This window comes from Simochromis diagramma, unplaced genomic scaffold, assembly GCF_900408965.1.
Source record: "Simochromis diagramma unplaced genomic scaffold, fSimDia1.1 OVJJ01000618.1, whole genome shotgun sequence".
Classification (NCBI taxonomy): domain Eukaryota; kingdom Metazoa; phylum Chordata; class Actinopteri; order Cichliformes; family Cichlidae; genus Simochromis; species Simochromis diagramma.
The window spans coordinates 4,425,612-4,440,733 of NW_024387423.1; the positions used below are offsets into that span (position 1 = coordinate 4,425,612).

The window sequence follows — 15,122 nt, forward strand, 5'->3', positions numbered from 1 at the left end:
CACAAGAAACCTAACCTGCAAGAACAGAAGGTTTGAATAGTTTGACTGTTTGCATCAGTCTGTCATGCATTTCAAAACAACCCTTACTATTTTATGTGTAAATACAATAGACAATTTGAATACTGCTATGCAATCCTTACTTATTAGAAGGGTGTAATTATTCTGTCTTTGTCTTTTGTAAAACTAAAAAAAAATGTGTTGGTTTGCAAAGACTGATGCATTCCAGGTCACTGAGCATGTGCCATTCCACTTTTCCAAACCCTTGCTTGTAATAATTTATGACCTTGAAACCAATCATGATTGTTTATGCTTGGACTAATTTTGTAGGGATCCATTCAACCAGAATGTCCTTTCACCTGTGTCATCCCAGCAAATATTCTTCGCTCGTCTCCTCTTTCGGATCAAAATAATTGCGCAGAAACACAAACACACAGAGACGCTGCATAGTCGCTCATGCCTGCACAAATGGAGGAAGTCAAACGCTTGTTTCCCTGCTTCTAACATTCCCATATTTTCAGTGGCTGCGGCTCACCATGGTAAATATCTTTATTCCCCACTGAAATGACCTGTTCAGTCTGACACTAAAGCTGCCACACTATCGTATAACTGCTGCCGTTCCCAAACAGGAGCTCAGTGCGATGCATTTTCCAGTTGATGTTTGTTCTAAGCGTGTGATTGTGTTTCGTGAGATCCTTCCTGGTTTTTAAAGAATACAAACCCTCTGCTTTCATGAGCTGTTTCCCCTTTCGGCCTCTTCAGCGCAGCTTGAGGCTGCTGGGCTGGCAGCGTGTCGTTGTTCCATAAGCGTCTCACATATAGAAAGCAGGACTTTGCATTAGAAATGGGACTCCTGGGACTCTTCCCGGGATTCAGGTTCAGCTTAGCTAAAGTTATTCCCTGGAGTCTGCGTGTCTGAATGTTTGTGCGCTGTTGTGTTGTTTTTTTTTTTTTTTTTAACTAGCATTTTCTCTATTACGAACCACTCAAGTGGTGAATACAACTCATTTATAGTAATGGAATATTTATCACACATTCAGCAGTTTTTACAAGACAGATGTCGTCTTTCACAGCGTTGGGCCGGCGTGGCAGGTATTTTCTTTTTTTTAAAGGCTGTAATCTGTAAGCCTTGCATTTTGTCTGCCTTGCTTTTAACTAGCCCCATGTTGACAATTGGTCTGCAGCCCGATCTCTGATATACCCAAAGGCCATGTGAGCTGGCCATAAACTTGCTGTGTTATAGATGTGCATCGATTGGTCAACAGATCTTGATTGGCCTGTATCCTGTAAAACACAGCTCAAATGTGAATGCTTTTATTAAGCGCATTAGTAATAAATGTACAAAACTGAAAATGAGCCATGCTGTTGACTTTATTATTATTGTTATGAGTTTTTTCTCCTTGTATACGTGGTTATGTTTGCAGATGGACTGGGCCTGGCCACCATTGCGGTGACTCTAGGCTTTCACAGCTTGTCTTCAACGTTTAGGCTGCCCAGTTTTATATTGCATTTACCATCATATTCCACAACGCGTGTTTATGAGATCTGCTTTCTTGTAGTTATGTTTTATTGATTAATCCCTTCTCTGCTGCTGGTCTTGTTGTCTATTTGTTTTTTTAATTTCTCATTTAGTTTTGCTCTTGCTTGCCTCTGTCTAGCCAATTAAAAACAACATAGCACTGCTGAAGAATTTCTATCTCTGAGTGTTTGAAAGAAAGGGAGAGGTCCCAAGGAACTATAGCAGCCCCTGACCTTTACATTTCTCTCTTTCATTTCCTTCTGAGTTTCTTCCTGCCTGTCTTTTTACTTTTTGATGAAGTTGTGCTAATAGATGTGCCCTTTTTCCTTCCTTTTACTCAAAGCCAGTTTCAAATACGCTCGTGACTGATCCCACAACCCCTCGCCATTTAGCACAAACACACTTCAGTGTACCTCGCCTCTAACCGAGTGTCAGCTTGTACAGGCCGTGGCTGCTTTGAAGATAAGTGAGTGTAGCTGATAGATGGATGGTTTTGTTGGACGGCAAGTAACAGTGAAGTTAATTCTGGTACATTAACACTGATGAGAAATTTCAAAATAACAGCACAGAGTAATGTCCATGTTTGCGTATTGACCAGATTAAAGACAAATCATGCAGTTTGCCATTCCGCTGGGTTGGATTTGCTCTGATTATATCCAAAACACTGATTCATTTGGAAAGCAGTCGTCATTATCCTATATTACAATAATAATACCAGAGATTGATAAAGAGAGCCTGTGTAATCTAAAGTTGGTGTAAATGCAGTTAAAGACATCAGGCTTATCATTCAGGCGCAGTAACAGAGTATTGCTGCACTGTATCGAGTGTCTGAGCTGGAATAGATCGCTCATGGACACTCGTCGGTCTTTAAAAGGTCAACCTTACATTTGGCAGTTAACTTCGGGTGGGCTCTGTGGGACTTTGCTCTCAGGTTTCCCCGCGTTTGATCTCCTCTAGCTTCACCCCTGTGCTGTCTTCTCTCTCTCCTTCTTATAAAGATGTTCTTTTCACAGTTTCACTGAATCCTCCTTTGCTTTTCCTCCCTCTTCGCTCTTTGCTCTCTCTCTCTCAGCAACATCTCCTACAGGATCCTGTTCCACTACATTAATGGCTTTCATTTATTTTAGTTTGTCTGCAGTCAGATCCCTTAGGCCCAGAGTTAGCTGCTGTTTTATTTATATTGTTTGTGTTTTGACAGTTGTTTTGGGTAAACTTTGCAGATGTACTTATTCACTCAGGGAAGGCTACATTCTTCATCAGAGTAACAGCCTGTGCTGTCAGTCAGCGCAGATCCATATCCTGCTGCTGCTTGGATGAAACACGTGGGGAAATAAATATGGAACGATGAATAAAACATATATTGAAGCAGCTCAAACGTATGTAAGGTAAAGTTTTAGACTTCGATATCCATCCTGGAATTGAAATTAGGACAGTGACCATCCGTGAGACTGAATTATTCTGTGTGTAGAAGTTTGTGGAAGTGACACATAAATGAAGTGGAAGATTAGATACATTTGGCCTCACATTCGCACACACACCGGTTCACATCTTAATTACTGAGGCTTGATGGGTACTTAACCTTGCCCCTTGCTGCTTATGCTAATGCAGAGAGGTCAGGAGTGTGCCGAGTGGCTGGCTCGCTGTCAAATCAGCCAGAAACAACTGTCGGAGTGGAGATGAGAGGATGAGGGAGACAGGGGCAAGGACAAGCCAGATATAGGAAAGGAGAAGAAGGGACACACCTGACATGTTGGTAAGTTTATGTTTTGGACTTTGCTTCCCCCAAAATGCATCGAATTCAAATCACGCTAAACCGCCAATGTGTACATCTCACATACACAAAACTCCTCACCACTCTTACCAGTATGACCTCATCCTTTAAGCAACATGCTTGTAAAGGAGCATATGGCTGGCTCTGTGTGTGTGTGTGTGTGTAATGAGCTCATCCTCTCCCCCACTATGTAGGGCTGAGGATGTTGAGCAGCAGGGAGAGTCATTGAGAGGACACAGTTACACCAGCGTTATACTCACCATGTTTGCAAGTATGCCAGGGGTCTGTTTGTATCTGTCCTTCAAAATCGGAGGGTGTGCGCAAACTGGACACCAGCACTTAGGGCTGTGCGATATGACTAAAATCTCATATCCCGATATAACACATTTATCGTCCCGGCAATGATATATATATCTCAAAATTTTTACATTTCCTGTAAATTCTGTGAATCTCGGGCAACTTGACTTGCGTGAAGTGTTTTCAGCTGGACGTCGTGTAACTGGAGTCGAGTGTTAAATAAGTTGAAACGGCCGCAACTTTCTTAGTGAGTATTTATTACACGGTGTGCTGCGGGGAAAAGCCTGTTCTAAGGTTTATTTTTTAGCACCTGACGGCTCTTTTTAGCTTCTCGTCTGTAAACACTCTACATGCTATTTCATGTGATTCAGATTTTGAAAAATCTCAAAGTCTTCAGCTTAATTGTGAAAGGTTTATGTGGAAAATAAACAAGCGGACGGCGGAGACACACAATGCTTTTACCGTCGTTGTTGCTAATGACAACGTGTAAAAACAGTCGCTTGTCCGTCCGTAGTGTGGTTATATTAAATATAAGAGAAGGATGGAAGTATAAGAAATCCTACAGTTACCATCAAACAGTGAAAAAATATTGCTGTAAACAGTTTATTTTGCAACACCACGAAACAAACAATAGCATAAAATGAAACGATAGACGTTTTCATATCGTCATCCGATATATATCGTTATATCGAAGAGCCCTACCAGCACTCTGTGCTGGTGTCCAGTTTGTTGCGACTGCATGTACTTATCCGTGCAACCTCTACACTACGGCAGCACCAACAACTGTAGGCAGGCTAGAAAGAAAGAAGTATAATACAAAACCACAAACTATAGTGGATGTGTTTATGTATAGATGGTTTTTCCTCCACATCGAAAGGAGCCAGCTGAGGTGGTTCGGGCATCTGACAAGGATGCCTCCTGGGCGCCTCCTGGGTGAGGTGTTTCGGGCATGTCCCACCGGGAGGAGGCCCCGGGGCAGACCCAGGACACGCTGCAGAGATTATATCTCTCGGCTGGCCTGGGAATGCCTTGGTGTTCCCCCGGATAAGCTGGAGGAGGTGGCTGGGGAGAGGGAGGTCTGGGCTTCTTTGCTTAGGCTGCTGCCCCCGTGACCCGGCCCCGGATAAAGCAGAAGAAGATGGATGGATGGATGGAAGGTTTTTCCGTCAGCATCAGCTCCTTGTGCACCTCTAGACCACTTCCAGTGGGATGCTACAGTTCTTTGCACTTGCACATGTGTGACTGTGATGATACCATGGAAATCAAAGTTGTGTAGAGAAGATGTGGCAAACTCATCTTAATATATCTGGTCTGATGTGACCAGATATATTCAAATATATGGTATTATGTTCTTTCCTTGGGGTCATATTGCCCATGCTACGTTTTCTTGAAACATCCTAAGGTTAAAATAAAATTAAAATTGAAGTGCTGCCATTTGGCAAGACTGAATGAGATCGAGTGGGCCTTGCAGATGCACAATGTGCTCATAGGAAGGAGCAAACCAACAGTGGCAGACACACTGAAACTGTTGCAGAACCACACAAGGAGAAGAAAGTTTGAATCGGTCTTTAATTTTTAAGTCTGAGTCACAGAACTTTGTGATAATTTCTGCCTAATGCACAGACTCCTGCCTTTCATTCTTGCTCTGACTAAGAAACCTCACTAGATTGGCGTCTAGGTTTTAGTGCCTCTGATAATTGTTCTGGTTTGATCTAGACAATGGAAATACACATTAAATGTTTCTGTGGGAGGTGGTGGCTATCTTGTTGACCATAGCAGTGTGTAGGATAGTAGTCTTCTGTTCAGGTCAACACAAAACTTCATATAAGCCCAAAGTGACGCTACATATACTACGTTAAAAAGCATTTCGTAAAAAGGATAAAGATCGATACCTTTTGTTTCGATCTTAGTCCCACAGGTGGGAAACCAATTTTCCACCTGTGGGACTAATAAAGGTCATCTTATTTTATCTTATCTTTGCCATTTTTCTTGTTAACATAACCATTTTCAAATGAGTAGGAATTAAGGAGACTTCAGCATATTACCTCCGTTTATATGATGTCACTACATCTCAGCGGCTGCTGTAATCCACTAAGGAAGGGCCTCTCTTTCACTTCAGGTTTTGTTGTGACAAAATTGAAGAGGCCTTTATATAGGTCATGCACTGCGGTCCATCCAGTGCCTTAAGTTATTTTAATGTCATATTCATAGCAGAGACATCTCCCAAGTCAACCTGATCAAGTCACTTGGACATTTAGTCTGGTTTAATTTGACTGATTCACTGTGTCTACTGAGCTGTTAAAAACCTGTATGTACAGCACAGCACTCTGTACCATGCATACATATCACAGAGGTCATACATGTATGCATAGAATATTGTGCACTGATGGCATTGCCAGCCAGGACCATGTGTATGCATTGTATCGTTGAAGCATGTGGGTGTTCAGTGTGTGTGTGTCTGTGCGTGTGGTCCTGAGGCAATGGAGAGTGGTGACAAAGAGTTGACAGAGGGCCGTAGAGATTTAGGGCGAGGTGCCAAAGAAGTCAAAGAGAAACGTGTGTGTAGTCCCACACACACACACACACACACACACACACACACACACACACACACACACACACACACACACACACCTCGTCGTCTGATCTTGGGGGACATCTGCTCTAGTCCGGGTCACTGGCAACGAGCGCTTGGTTGGGCTCAAAAGTATCACCACGGCAACCGCATCGCATAATCCCATTCCGTCCCATCCCACCCAGGAACTGCGTGCGGCGTGATTGGCCCGTTCCCCCTGGGGCACTGAGGCGGCGACTCAGGCGCTGTCTGCTTACTCGCTGTGTCAGCTATGGCTCCGAGTCTGTGTGCAGAGAGCGAGCAGAGCATTAAAGGAACGTTTGGCGCATTTTGGCAGGAGACGGTGTGAATTATGCAGACGCACCCCTACTGTGAGTGTGTCTGTATGTGCGGCGTTGCCAGTGTGGGAAGAACAAGCTAGTCTAAACAGATACCGACTCTTTTGTCCGGGCTTTTCTGACTCACTTAACCTAGTCATGAAAGTTTGTCTGCCCACCATTTTTTTTTTTTTCTGGTGTCAGAAAACTCTCATTCTTTCTTTACCTTTTCCTAGAATTTATATACAAGCATTATATAACACTAAATATACTGGACTCAAATTCCCTTGTATGTGCACTGTGTACCTGTTTTTCCAGTTAAACAGATTCTGGTTCTGAAACTACACTGCCTAATGCCAGCAGCTTCTTATAATCAAATAATGACAAAAGTCCTTAATTTTTGCTTTCATCTCTTTTTTTCTCCTCCATCTCTTCTCTCATACAAACTTTAGCTTTTATCAGTCCCCTCATTTCTCATACACGAGACAGATTAAACTGGCTTTGAATTGCGATGTCTACCTTCACAGATCTTTCTCCCATCACACCATGCTCTCCCACCCCCACCCTCCCTACCTTCATCACTTTCTTTGTTTTCCTGAAGAATCAAACAGTCTAAATTAAAACACAGCTGACAGTTCTGCATCCAGTTTCATTGCTGCTCCTTGCTGCCTACTCCTATGATTCCTACCTCACTTACAAGCATCCCCCCCCCCCCCCCCCCTTCCGTCCCTCCCTCTCTACCTCCCTCTTTCACTCCAGCTGTCAGGAGGCTTCATTATTAAAGATTCATTGCAGAGTCTGGGCAGCTCTTCCAAAAGCTTTTGTCAGACAGACCGAATGCCTTAAATCTCACTGTCACTAACTGGATGTGACATAAAGACTTGCATAAATCCACATGCACACTCACAAATACACACACACAATTTCCTTCTGGTTTGTTTCACGAATTCACTACCTCGCTGCTTTTTAATTCAGATTGTCTTATCAGTGTGGATTTCTAAAGCCTTGTTAAGTGTTTTACCAGTTATTAATCAATATTGTAAATATTTGACATGCAACATGAAATGTTTGACATTGCTTTGTTTTGTCAATATTGGATTTTCTGCATTACCAATTTAAGTAGTATAAAAAACACATATATGTACACATAATGTACCTTAGTTAATGTGAAAAGGAAAAATGGTGCCTTTGTTTACTAGTTTGTTTCCACCTCAGGTGTAATGCATGCTTTGCTATATGTGCTTCATACTAGGGTTGGGCGATTGGACGAATATATCGACTATCATCGATAGTTTTTACAAGGGCGATTTATTTACTTATTTGCCCATGAGTAAGTTTGCTAATAATGATGGAGCTAATTGAAGCAGTCAACAGAAAAAAAATTAATAGCACTGTTTTAACAGCACCCTCTTACATCTGCGAGCAGGTGCACCCTCCTCAGAGTGCGCCCAAATGCTTGTTGATGGAGCTGCAGAAGCTGGTGATAGTCTAGCATACTCAGCCGGATGGTGGACACATGCATGCACATGCAAGTTAGTCGTGTTTTTCTGTACTTTGCTCGCATTCTACGTCTGCACAGGCGGCACACCACTTTGGTTACATCCATAGGTTTACCTGTTTCATCCGGTTTAAAGCCAAAGAAATCCCAAATTGGCGACTTTATATTTTTTTTAGTGCTGTCAGCATTTACACGCCGTCATCATGACTAACACGATTAACAATTAACCCATCTGGAGCGCAGATTGAGTCAAAATCCCTGAAATGGCAGTTTATCCAAATTTTGTTCATTCTGCGCTCCAGATGGGTTGAGAGTGTTAAAAATTTTAATCGTGATGACCGCGTTTAAGCTGCGTTTAAGCTGCGTTAACAATCGCCCATTGGCGATTGTTGGACTGATGATTGGAAAATTTTTACATATTCCCTTCAAGTTCAGATCATGTAATGATGAAAAACCCAAGAGCTACATCTCAGAAGCTACAGGCTGCAGTTAGCATGATAAATGTGAAAGTTCAGTACAGTTACGAGGATAAAGCCAGTTCTTTCTAAAAAGAACGCGGCAGCATTGCTAAGGTTTATGCAGTTTAATTTGAAGAAACCACAAGATTTCTGGAACGATGTACTTTAGACATATGACAGTGGAGATATTTGTCCATGTTTGTAAAAAAAACAAGCACAGCGTATCAGCCAACCTCATGCTACCTGTTCAGCACGGTCATGGAGGGATAAGGATTCTGGCTTGTTTTGCAGCCACAGGGCCAGGACACTTTGCAGTCATGGCGTCGACTGTGAACTCTTCTGTTTAGCCTCCAATTATTCAAATTGGAGGCTAAAGCTTGGCTGAAATTCAGTCTTACGTCAGGACAATGATCACAAGCACAGCAGCAAATCTATAGCAAAACGTGTGAACATGGAAAGAATAAAGGTGCTGCAGTGGCCAATCAAAGACTAGACCTGTACGTTTTTGGGCTCAGCCATTTAGCGACTGAAATAATGGTGTTCTCAGCTTCATATACTGAGCATTTTCTCACCTAATAACTTGTAGAAGAGTGAATTTGCATGACACAGCAAATTCTGAGTACAATAAACTCACAACATTAGTTTTTTTAAATTAATTTTTAAGTTTCATGTAGATTTATTTCATAGATGTGCACAATTTACTTTTAATTAAATCCACACTTTAAATAGATTTTTTTTTCTGTAACTTATTTATAAAGTTTGACTTTAAGAATTGGGTATCAGAAGAATTTGGAGGTTTGTTTCTTATGCTAGAACATACAGACAGTTTGGCTTGACAACCGTGCAAACAGTTTGCTTGTTTGCACTGTTGTTAAGCCGTTATCCATTAATGACTTAGGAGCACAGTAGCCTTACGTGCAAAGATAAATGCAATTAGCTGGGAACATCTTACTCCAGCAATGATTTCAAAAGCTGTTTTCATCAGCTACAGATCAAAATGCCTCTGGACCTTCAATCAGTCAGAGCAAAGAAATGTGCCATGTAGGGCTGAGGTGACAATGTAAAAAGCCTACAGTGTGGTCATTATATCAAACACGCCTCATTTTAAATAAACAGTGGTGATTGGCTTGGCAAAGGCTTGTGGAAATCTGTTTTAATGGGTCGGGGGCCAGATGCATTCTGCCAAATGAAGCATAAGCTTGGATTCATCCATTTCCCAAGCTATCGGAAAGTATTTACTCTCACTGAAAATTGCATTAGAATATGTCAGCCTAAGAAATTTTCTAGTGGAGATCAAAAATTACATGCACACAGATGGTCGGAGGGGAAGACTTTAGCACATATGATATGAAGGAGTCATTTTAATTTTAACCGTTGAGGTTCTAAAATAAGATGTTCATCTTCAAAAGGATCCAGAGGATATATTAACTGTATATTTTTGATCATAGTTTTTTTCCTGGGTTAAATCAGAAAGTGGAACAGAAAAACAGTAGTGTTTGTCATATATTACAGTTAACCTGCTATTCTATGCTTATTTCTCTTTTTGCTTTTGCACAGAAAAGCCCAGGAACAGCAGAAAAAGGTGGTAGTAGCAGGATGCGTTCCCCAGGCCCAGCCGAGGATGGACTACCTCAAAGGTCTCAGCATCATTGGGGTACGTGCACTTTCTGTGAACATCTGTGTATTTTGACTCGGCTGTATTAAAGGTGCGTCTCTTTATCTTCCTTTGTGTCCGATGACGAGTACAGACGGACACGCTTTTCGAGATTGATCGGGATGTCATTCACGGGGCAGCTAACCTTGCTCTGTCTTGGGCTCATTCTCTTCAGGCAGAACATTTCCCAGTCACAAATGTTCTGCATGAGAAGGAAGATCGGGTACATTAACTCCTGTACTATGGGGAGGTGTTATGGGTGAACAGAGACGGAGCTAGGAAAGGACACGTCAGTGATTCCTCAGCATAGACTGCTTCCTTTAAAGGTGGCATGGGGGCAGTCTAGCCTCTAGTTACTTTTGCTACTAGTATTAATATATTTTAGAGAGTACAAGCGGCAAACAGACAAATATGACAATAAATACATTTTAACTTGTTACTTGTTTAAACTGAGCTATTCTGCTTTGGTTACCAGCCACTGGTGAGTGATTGGAGTGCATAACAAAGAGATACAGAGCAGATGAATTATTCTGTTTCACCTTTGCTGTCACAGAAAGGAACTAATGGATATGTCAAGCCTGTTGTTGGTTAATAGCTAAATGAGTGTTCCTCATTGAATAATTGATTCAGTTCGTTGTTTGTTTGCTTTTCAGCACACTGCCACAGTGCAGCCTGGACAAAATCATCCTAACACTTCTATGCCTAACACATATACACAGTGGCCACTTCATTAGTTACACCTGTTCAGCTTCTTGTTAATGCAGACAACTAATTACCCGGTAACATGGCAACTATTGAGCGCATTGAGGCATGTAGACGTCAAGACACAGTGCTGAAGTTTAACCTGAAAGGTGCTTCACGTGACCTTGAATGTGACCTGGTTGAGAGTGCCAGTCAAGATAGTCTGAATATTTCAGAAACGTCTTATTTACTGGGATTTTCCCACACAACCGTCTCTAGGGGTTTACAGAGAATAATCCAAAAGCAGGAGAAAAAGAATGAGTGGCAGCTGGTAGGAAAGCAACGGTGAATCAAAAAACCCAAAGTATGCAGAAGAACGTCTCTGAATGCATAACATGTCTAACCTTGAAGCAGATGGGCAGTGCCATGAGAGCTCCTGTCAGCTAAGAAAAGTGATGCTACAATTTGCACACGCTTACCAAACTTCATATGTTAGTGTCAGAAGTTGGAGTAAAGAACATGTAAACATGGATCAGTGCATTGTAGTAACAGTTCAGGCTCCATACAATTTACTTCAGTACCGACTGAGTATCATTTAAATAGCACAACCTACCTGAGTATTGTTGCTGACCATAACCCTTTATGAACAAAGGGTAGCGCTGTTCTGTTAGCTGCTTCCAGCAGGATAACACACCATGTCACAAAGCTTAATTCATATCAAATTGATTTCTTGAAGATGTCTGCACGCCACAGTCACCAGATCTCAATCCAGAAGAGCACCTTTGGGATGTGGTGGAATATGAGATTTGCATCATAGATGTGCAGCTGACAAGTCTGCAGCATTTGTGTGATGTTATCATGTTTCCAGCACCTTGCTGAATTGGCGCCATAAAAAAGTTTTAAAGACTAAAAGTCTCTAATCTGGCAGGGTATTTTTAAAAATGTAATTCAACCAGGATATGCCTTCTAAATCTCCGTACAAAGCTGTGCTCTTATTTCTATAATTGGATATTTTGTTTTTTTTATGGAAAGTAAAACAAGCTGCTGAAAATGGGAACAAATCAAACAGTATTGCGTTGATTACTCCCACTACCTTAAAATGAATGGATTGAAGACAGCTCAAGTGCTAAGTTAGATACTTTAACAATAAATAATGTTATTCAGTTTGAGTTAAAAATGCCACAATGTAACTTAATACGATTCAGATATAGTGACACGCATGTATAATATGATTCTATTCAGATAAACAGGCTTGTGTTTATAATAGGCTTCAGGGTGAAGCACAAACAGCGTATAACTGCCAGAGCTTCAGTGACAAGCATTTTTAACTTAAAGACACACGCATGCATGAACAGGCACACGGTGTAACAAACCCAGACATAAATATATGAGAATGCAGAGTCCCTCCGTATTCCAACAGTGGAACATGTAATGATAGTGGCAGTTGGTGGGTTATGCAAATTGGATGCAAATACAAGTTCAGAATTTGTGTATAGTGATTGCACCAACGGCCAGATAAGGAGTGTAGTTAAAAATAAATAGGCGGGCCTTCCTGTTGGATTCATTTTATGTGACCTGTGTGCGTATTGCCAGCTTTTCTGAGTGGTGTTTTATTGCTGTTGTGCTGTTTTGTTTGAGGTTGCTGTTTAATGACTGCAAATGTATTGTGTGAGCTTCATAGACAGTCACGCAAGACTGCAGTGTTTCGGTTTTCTTAACTAGACTTGTCGCATCCTGTAACTGCCATGCATCGCACACCTACGCACACCTACGCACACCTACGCAGCGCTGGTTAACTAATCAGAGGATCGGAATGGGCATGCAAAGCTGTGAGCAGGAAATGTCACACCTCAGTATTTATGGTCCTGTTTTTTAAAAATATACAATTTTAATTACTTTATCGAAGGTTAATCCAAATACTGTGGATGTCGCATTAGTGCTTGTCATTAAGTTATGGTAATAGAACGACAAACCTTAAAATAAAGCTTAAGCACAGGCAGAAATGTATGTCGTCCAGTAGACCTGTGACTGCCTCTTACATGCAACAAATGTGCTGAATATATCAGTATTTATCCTTTTCTTTCTATGGGTACAATGGAGGATTTAAAAACAGCCAAAGTTGAAAAGTGCGATCTAAATTAATAGCTGAAATGTACACCTGAGTTTTACTCTATGTAGGGACGCCTGCTGCTGCTCTGAATGGGCCCAGATTGCTTGACCATTACACTGAAAAAGGTTTTACTCAGGCATGTGGCATGCAAGTAACTGCTTCCTGCAAAGCACAGTGTGAATCTGAGTGTGTGTGTTTGAAAGGAGGCTTATTTTAAGTGATGGGCCTGAAGGCATTGAGAGCCAGTGCCAAGGGCCAGTGTAGAGTGAAAGTGAAGAGAATTCGAGGTGTGAGGGATGCTGGGAAGAGCGAAAGGAAAATAACAGCAGAAAAATGACCAGATTTCCCCCCCTGTCACTACTTTAGTATTCTGTTTCTTTCTTTCTTTCACTCGTTCTGCTTCCTTTCCTCTTCATGTAATATCGGTTGGTAGATAAGTAAAGTTTGAACTCCTCGTTTAATATTCTGGCTCTTTTAGTATCCAGATTACCCTACTTAAAGTCTGCCTGTTATTAAACTGTGGCCTGTGGGGGCCTTGTTTATTCTCTTTATTAGTGCGGTGGTTCATTATAGTAGCCATTAGCAGAACTGCAGGATTTGTTTTCTATGTGAGACAGTGAGGAGAAAAACACAGCTATGGACTTGGGTAATGCTTTATTGTTACCTATGTGGTCGGATCTATCACAGAACGTGTTTGTCAGTACATACACAACAAACACTCAGTGGCATTTAGGAAATCCATATTCCTTAATCCTGCCTGGTGATTGTAGCTTTTTACGCTTGTTTGTCTCTGCTCTTATTGCATATGGCCTTTGTGTATATTTGCATATCCACCTTGTTTAAATGTGGATCAGAGTATCAGTGTGTCTGTGGGTCGTCAATATCAGGGTTCTGTTTGACTGTGAGGACTTGGGTTTTCAGGATCAATAAAGTTTTCTCTTGTTTCTTTGTGTTACAGGTCCAGCAGATTGATCGAGTGGTGGAAGTAGTGGACGAGGCTGTTAAAGGTATTTTACCACAGAAAGGCACACACACACACGCATCCTTGTTTTACGGTCTTTGCGTGGTCTTTAACGTAATGCTAACCACCGCAATTAAACTCAAAACTAAGGTCCTCTAACACAAATCCATATCCCGACTACAACACAAAACAAATTTGCACTTATGCATAGAATGAATAAGATCCAAGGATGTATTATTTTATCCAACCATCCATCCATTTGCTTCCGCTCATCTTTTGGCAGGGTCGCGGGGGGCACTGGAGCCTATCCCAGCTGTCTTAGGGCGAGAGGCGGGGTACACCCTGGACAGGTCGCCAGTCTGTCATAGGGCTAACACATATACACACACAACCGTTCACACTCACATTCACTCCCGCATTCATACCTATGGGCAATTTAGACTTTCCAACTAACCTATCCCCACTAAGTGCATGTCTTGGGACTGTGGGAGGAAGCTGGAGGACCCGGGGAGAACCCACGCAAACACGGGGAGAACATGCAAACTCCACACAGAAAGGCCTGATGGTGGAACTGAACTCAGGACCTTCTTGCTGTGAGGCCACAGTGCTAACCACCGCGTGTATTATTTTAGTCTCTCCACTTTTACTACCTTACTACGGTCTACTTCTTAAGAATCAGAGTGTATCACACTGCATCAGAAGAGCACATAATCAAATGCTGATGACTTAATATTATACTAACACTGTTAAAAAAATCAAAAATTATTAGCTATAATAGTGTTAAGGTTGTTAATAAATGTAGTATTTTCCAAAGTGAATGGAAAGAGCATGCTTTTTATGTTGTCACGGTAAACTAAAAAGAACAAAAAAACAACAACATTTGACTAAATAATTGTTTTAAATGTGTATTTTAAAGCAAACGTCTTCAGCTTTTGTTGAAACCGATCTAACTGTCTGAGCTGCTTCTTAAATGATCCTCTCTGTCTGAGCAGCTCACTGACAGACACACATGGCAGTTATAGGTCATCCGTTTAAACTGTTAGCGAACCACCACACTTAGCTGTTTAATGACGGTCAGAGAGAGTTTACAGTGTGAGTGAGTCTAGTCAAGCTGTCATACACCCCCAGCTGTTCTCTAATAAAGAACAGATTGAGTTTACACTGTGCGTGTGTGTGTGTGTGCGTCTGAGTGACTACTTTGCACTGCAGGGTTCACTCTAATGAAGGACAGCTGAACTAAGGCTTAATTTTACAATGTGTCATCAAGCCTAAACTGTGAGCCTA

General features: G+C 41.6%; 1 protein-coding gene across 2 annotated transcripts in view; it reads left to right on the plus strand.

Moving 5' to 3' along the window:
* cdkal1 (CDK5 regulatory subunit associated protein 1-like 1) overlaps positions 1-15,122 on the plus strand; it is a 253,811-nt gene that overhangs the window by 68,558 nt on the left and 170,131 nt on the right. For both annotated transcript variants that reach the window (XM_040013109.1, XM_040013107.1), the window contains exons 5-6: positions 9,990-10,086; positions 13,836-13,884. In XM_040013109.1, the coding sequence (XP_039869043.1) occupies positions 9,990-10,086; positions 13,836-13,884 (146 nt within the window). The remainder of the gene's footprint in view (positions 1-9,989; positions 10,087-13,835; positions 13,885-15,122) is intronic.